The sequence below is a fragment of the Carlito syrichta genome, unplaced genomic scaffold (genome assembly GCF_000164805.1).
Source record: "Carlito syrichta isolate Samal-C Ts95f unplaced genomic scaffold, Tarsius_syrichta-2.0.1 Scaffold314155, whole genome shotgun sequence".
In the NCBI taxonomy this organism is placed as follows: domain Eukaryota; kingdom Metazoa; phylum Chordata; class Mammalia; order Primates; family Tarsiidae; genus Carlito; species Carlito syrichta.
The window spans coordinates 159,566-166,313 of record NW_007258251.1 but is presented as its reverse complement, the minus strand read 5'-3'; the positions used below and the strand labels follow the sequence as shown (position 1 = coordinate 166,313).

At 41.3% G+C, this 6,748-nt stretch overlaps 1 protein-coding gene across 2 annotated transcripts in view; it reads right to left on the bottom strand.

Moving 5' to 3' along the window:
* Positions 1-6,748, bottom strand: part of ASAP2 (ArfGAP with SH3 domain, ankyrin repeat and PH domain 2) — a 128,415-nt gene that overhangs the window by 77,413 nt on the left and 44,254 nt on the right. For both annotated transcript variants that reach the window (XM_021719117.1, XM_021719118.1), the window contains exon 6: positions 3,178-3,263. In XM_021719117.1, the coding sequence (XP_021574792.1) occupies positions 3,178-3,263 (86 nt within the window). The remainder of the gene's footprint in view (positions 1-3,177; positions 3,264-6,748) is intronic.

Below are 6,748 nucleotides of genomic sequence, written 5' to 3'. Positions count from 1 at the left end.
TGCACTCCAGTCTGGGCGACAGAGTGAGACTCCAACTCAAAAAAAAAAAAAAAGAGTATGTAGTTCAAAGTGTATGCAGTTCAATGGGAGACAAAAACACAGCATAGAAGATACCACTGCGGAGATGACAGAGGGTGTGGTGGCAATATAGAAGGAAGAGAAGTAGTATCATTGGGGAAAACAAGAATGACTACAAAGTAGAAATGATATACGAGCTAGGTTCTAGGAAGAACAGAAATGAAGGGGAGCATAGAGGAAACAGAATGACAATCCAAGAAACAATGTATGCAAAGGTACATCAGTGGAGGCACGGCCTGCTCAGAGAAGGTAATCAGACAGGTTTAGCAATTTGATGTACAGAAGAGTTCTCAAGTCAGTCCATATCTTCCACTCATGGTCAGTGGTTCACTGGGCACACTATCATGTGCTGGCTCACTGGGACAGGAGTCATATGCCTCAGTGATCACCTATATCCTCCATCTGGTTCCTTTTCTACAACATGCAGAGTAATCTTCTAGAGCAGAGAAGCTCCAGAAGGGCTTCCAACCAACCCCTCTCTCTCACCCCACAATGTTTTGCCTTTTCATAAACTCAGTTAAATATGTGTTCATGTGTTTCCTACTGGTCTCTTCATAAGCACCTAAGCTCCGTGAGCGCAAGCACTGTTTTCCTCCTTAGTGGATCCCCAGAACCTCAAAGGGTGCCTGGCACATTGTCAGGGCCCAATACAAACAAGTCCTCTACTTTGACCTTTCAAGGGCTTCCTCACCCATTTGGGATCAAATCTAAGCCTTTCACAAGACATCTGCAGCCATCTACATTTCTCAGGCTTTTCTATCTGGCTTCATTTCACGCCACGCTCCCCTTCACTCACTAAGCTTACACCACATTGGCCTTTTTCCTGCCTAAGACCTTGACTCTGCCTGGAATGTTCCTTATCTGCTAGCTCCTTATCTGCTAGCTCCTACTCATCCTTCAGTTCTCAGACACACGTTTCATCAAATAGGCTGCAGTTCATTCAAGAAACATCTGTGTACTTACTATGTGCCAGGCACTGTGTTCTGGCTGTTGGAGACTACAACAGGGAACAAAATAGAAACACAAAACCTACCCTAAATCTTTATCTAAATTAAGTTCAGCTGGGCGTGGTGGCTCACACCTATAATCCCACCACTTAGAAAGGCTAAAATGAGAAGATTATCTGAGTCCACAGGATCAAGACCAGCCTGGGCAACTTGGTGAGCCCTCATCTCTATAATAAATCAAAAAATTAGCCAGCATGTTGGCCCATGTCAGTAGTTCCAGTTACTTGGAAGGCTGAGGCAGAAAGATCACCTGAGCCCAGTAGGTGGAGGCTGCGGTGACCGGGAGTGTGCCACTACCCTCCAGCTTGGGGGAACAGAATGAAACTCCGACTCAAAAAATAAGGTCCTTCTGTCATATTCTTTCTTAGATTCCTATACTTTTGTGAACATCTCATTATAAATTTGTTTGCTTAAGTCCCATTCCCCTACTTGACTCTTCAGGCAGGAACTATGCCTGTGTTGTACATCACCTTATCTCCAGCATCTAGTCCAGGGCCTGACATATAGCACATGCTCAATAAAAGTTTGCTGGGGCCAAGCATGATGGCTCACACCTGTAATCCCAGCACTTTGGGAGGCCGAGGCAAATGAACTTTCAGACCACAAATTTGAGACCAGCCTGGGCAACATAGTAAAACTTTGACTCTACAAAACAGAGAGTCCAGTGTGGTGGCACACACCTGTAATCCCAGCTACTTGGGATGTTGAAGTGGAAGGATTGCCTGAGGCCAAGAGGTCGAGGTTGCTGTGAGCTGTGACCATTGTGATCGTGCACTGTATTTCTGCCTGGACAACAGAGTGAGACCTCAGCTCCAAAAAAAGTTTGTCAGACGAGTGAGTGAAGGAGCCAGGGGCCTGTTTATGTTAGTGAAGGGGGTTGGAGGGGTGGGGGGAAACAGGACAAGAGATGAGAGTCACACGGTGAAGAGCTGAGTACTTGGAGACAGTCCCTGAATATGAAAATCTTTCATCTCCTAACACTTTCTTTTGCTCATCACAATCATTGGCTCTGTGGAATAAGTAATATATGAAAACATTCTCTTAATTTAATACACTGTATTAACACTGTATCCTTTTCCTTTTAACAAGCAAAGAAATCTAAGAATCATGGGACAGATCAAACTATCTTGCCCCTTGCTCTTCTACAAAAATAACAAAAATAAATATATTTGACAATCACTATAGATTTTATATTGTATATATTTTTAAATTTTAAATTGAGCTATAGTTCTCAACCATAAAATTCACTTTTAAAGTGTACAGTTCAGTAGTTTTCAGTATATTCACGAAGTTGTACAATCATCAGTACTATCTAATTCCAGAACATTTTCATTATCCCAAAAAGAAGCTCCTTTAGCAATCATTTCCGTTTTTTTTTTTTTTTGCTCCCCTAAGCTCTGGCAACCACCATCCATTTTTTGTCTCTATGGGCTTGCCTGTTCCTGACTTTCCAAATAAATGGAATCATGTAGTATATGGCCACTTGTGTCTGGCTTCCTTCACTTAACACATTTTCAAGGTTCATTCATGTTGTGGCATGCATCTGCACTTCATTTCTTTTATCATAGATTTTAAAATGAGAATGTAAGCCAGGCTCGGTGGCTCAGCCTGTAATCCTGCACTTGGGGAGGCTGAGGTGAGTGGATTGCCTGAGCCCGTGGGTTCGAGACCCGCCCGGGCAATTTGGGGAGACCTCATCTCTACAATAAATCAAAAATTAGCTGGGCGTGGTATGTGCGCCTGTAGTTCCAGCTACTTGGAAGGCTGAGGCAGAAGGATCGCCTGAGCCCAGTAGGTTGAGGCTGTGGTGGCCGGGAGTGGCCACTACACTCCAGTCTGGCCAACAGAGTGAGAATCCAACTCAAAAATAAATAAATAAATAAAAGAAAATATATTTCCCTCAATATAACACTACAGATTTATCAGAAGTTGCCATACCCAGAAAAACATTTAAAATAACATCATAGCACACAATGTGTATGTATACCAAGTCACCATGTTGTCCACCTTGAAGGTATATAATATTTGTCAATTAAATATTTTCAAATTTAAAAAAATAAAAATAACATCATAACAAAGAAAAATAACTTACTTGCATTGGGCATGAAAATATTTGATCAGATTCTGAAGTAAGTCCACTCCCTTTTTAATCTTGATTTCATTGACCTTCAGCAGATACTGTTAAAAAAAGAAAAGAAACAGCCAGAAATAAGCAGAATTAGAGCTTAAAAGAAGCTTCTAAGAGTTAAGATAATCTCTTCTACTTCTTTGCCACCTTTTGCAACGGGTAGCGCTCAGGGTAGACACTTAATATCTTCTGGATTCCACAACTTTATTTTAGTTTGGTGCCATATAAATTATCTGATGGTCAAGTAATTAAATGTTTAAGTGCCAAGAACTCAAATCAATATGACATTCTATCTTAGCCTACTGAGAGAAATTTTCACTTTAGTTGCATGGAAGAATGAGAATGGTTAGAATGAATGGGATTTCTAACCATCTCAAAGCTTCCTATCTACATACTCTGTTCCAGGCCGCTTTCTTCGGGAAAGTCTCATATTTTATAGCTGAGACCCTTGTCACTACGTCTCTAGTTCCAAGATACTTCTTCTACATTTAAAATAAAATGTGTAGCCGGGCATGGTGGCATGTGTCTGTAGTTCCAGTTACTTGGAAAGCTGATGTGGAAGAATTCCCTAAGCCCAGCAGGTCGAGGTTGCGGTGGCCATGAGCATGCCACTGCACTCCAGCCTGGGCAACAAGAGTGAGACTCCAACTCAAAATAAAATAAAATAATATAAAATAAAATAAAATGTGGTTGTTAGAAAAAATAAAAAAATTTATTTTGAGTTGGAGTCTCACTCTTATTACCCAGGCTGGAGTGCAGCAGCACGCTCATGGCCACTGCAGCTTCGATCTGCTGGGCTTAGGCAATCCTTCTGCCTCAGCCTTCCAAGTAGCTGGAACTACAAGTGTGCGCCACCATGCTCCGCTAGTTTTTGTGTGATTGATTGTAGAGATGAGGTCTCACCAAGTTGCCCAGGCTGGTCTCGAATCCCCGGGCTCAGGCAATCCTCTTGCCTTGACCTCCCAAAGTGCTGGGATTACAGGCTAAACCACCATGTCCATCCAGAAAAAATAAATTTTACTTGAAATGAATTAAAACCATTTTTAACTTAGAAAATTCATTAACGATCCCCCTATTACATCAGGAAGCTCCAGGGAGCTACAAAACCAGTGTCAGAAAATGCATTTGCTCTTTACTAAAGCTTTACCGAAAAATGACTCCATCATTTCCTCCCCTATCGACTGTTAGCAGATTGTATAAAGGATCCCGAGAACATGAGGAGACAGACCATCCCCTGAAAGTCACTCTAGGTGCATGGAAGAATGAGAAAGGTTAGAATGAACGGGATTTCTAACCATCTCAAATCTTTCATCTACACACTTCTGTCCCAGACTCCCTTCTTCAGGAGGGTCTAGAACACTAACTGCCAATCTTTTATAACTGAGACCCTTGCGTAGGCTCTCAGCTGTAATGGGGCAGGAGGTGGAGGATCCAAATTCAAGCATGCTCTCAGGTGTGTCTACAGCCCATAAGGAAGTGGGAAGATGCTGTAAAACTGTAAGTTACAAAATTTCCTTCTTTTATAAGAACTGCCTATAGATCCTCTTCTCCCTCCTTCTTTTTGATATGTATTCATCGTTAATTGAATAAGATATTTGCTATGTATCAAAACTTAAAATGTGTGTGCCCTTTGACCTAGAAATTCTACACATAGGAACTTACTCTAGGAATATAATTTTAAAAGTTTACAAAGCTTAATAGAAAAGAATATTCACTGCAGTCTTGTTTGTAAAAGTGAAAATGGGAACAACCCAAATGTATGGTGCACTCATACAAAAAAATACCGTGTGGCCAGTATACCAATAAAACAGAGAATGTCTGATATTGAGTGATGCCCATAACATATGAGAGAGTGAAAATCATCAGGTTATAAAGCAACAGTAGAGAGTAATCTATTTTACATGAAAGATGTTTATTTAAATGTCAAAACAGTTATTCATTGATAAGTAAAATTTGGAGCAACTAAAAAAGTTTTTATATGTATTTTCTCATATTGACCAATTTTCTTAAAAAGTACACACAATTTTAGTAATCATAAAACAGTAAGAGAGGATCTTTAAAAATGTGTCCCTAGTGCAGCAGTATTGAGAGGTGGAACCTTTGGAAGGGGAATGGGTCATGAGAGCTCTGCAGTCATAAATGGATAATGGATTATGGAGACAGTGAGCCAGATATCATGAAAGCAGGTCTATCAGAAAAGTCAGTTTGGCTGTTTTTTTATGAGGCCCCCCTGCCATGTGATGCCCTGTACTGCCTTGGGACTCTGCAGAGTCCCCACCAGCAAGACAGTCCTCACCAAACGTAGCCCCAGAACTTGGACTTCCCAGCCTCTAGAACTATAAGAATTAAATTTCTTTTCTTTGTAACTACTTAGTCTTGGGTATTCAATTACAGAAACAGAAAACAGATTAAAATAAGTAGCTATGCTAACATCAGACAAAAAGACTTTAAAACTTTCTATTCCTACCCTTGAATCCTGGGACTGATTCTCTTCTGCTGACCACTTAAAAGTGTGCTCTGAGAATAAAAACTCTTTAAATATGTATCTAAAATACATTTACTAGGGGTGCCAAAAAAATAAGAAATATGTATACATATTTCAAGAGATGTTATCTATGTATTACCTTTTTTTTTTCTCTTTGAGTTGGAGTCTCACTCTGTCACCCAGGCTGGAGTGCAGTGGCACGCTCACAGCCAGTCCAGCATCAACCTGCTGGGCTCCAGCGATCCTTCTGCCTCAGTCTTCCAAGTAGCCGGAACTACAGGTACGTGCTACCATGCCCGGCTAATTTTTGATTTATTGTAAAGAGGTGGTCTTTCCAAGTTGCCCGGGCTGGTCTCGAACCCGCAGGCTCTGGCAATCCACTCGCCTTGGCTTCCCAAAGTGCAGGGATTACAGGCTGAGCCACCGAGCCCAATCTATGTATTACTTTTCAAAGTTGAACTGAATTACAGTAGCAATGTGTAGTATGATGTTTGCTTAAAAGATGGTGTTAATCAAATAATGCGAGCAGTACCATGAAACAGACAGGACAGCAAAAGGAAATACTGGAAGCACGGTTGTCGTTAAAGGAGCAAATGATCATTTGAAGTGGTATTTGAAATTCAAGAATGTTATGCAAGTACAACAATAATAGAGGTATGCGTGTACAACAAAATCTCCAACACGCCTAACAATTGTACCCATTTGTGAGAACACTGAGACACATGGTACTGGATGTGATGTGCACAAGGGAAGATTCAGGAGGCCTCACACAGCAACAAGACGTGCTTCTTCTGCAATGGTGCTGGAACAGTTTACAGGCTCACCACCGAAATCTACCAAAAAATGCACACCTCTTGTAATCGCAGAAGTCAGATGTGACTTCTATACATTCCCAAGTCAAAAGGTGCTTTCTGGATTAGCTTTATTGTTGATTGTTTATAGGAAATCAAGAGCTGGCTGGAACCAGTTTCAATGCCTGCTACAAATATCACTCATGCAGGCTGAGCTTGGTGGCTCAGCCTGTAATCCCGCACTTTGGGAGGCCGAGGA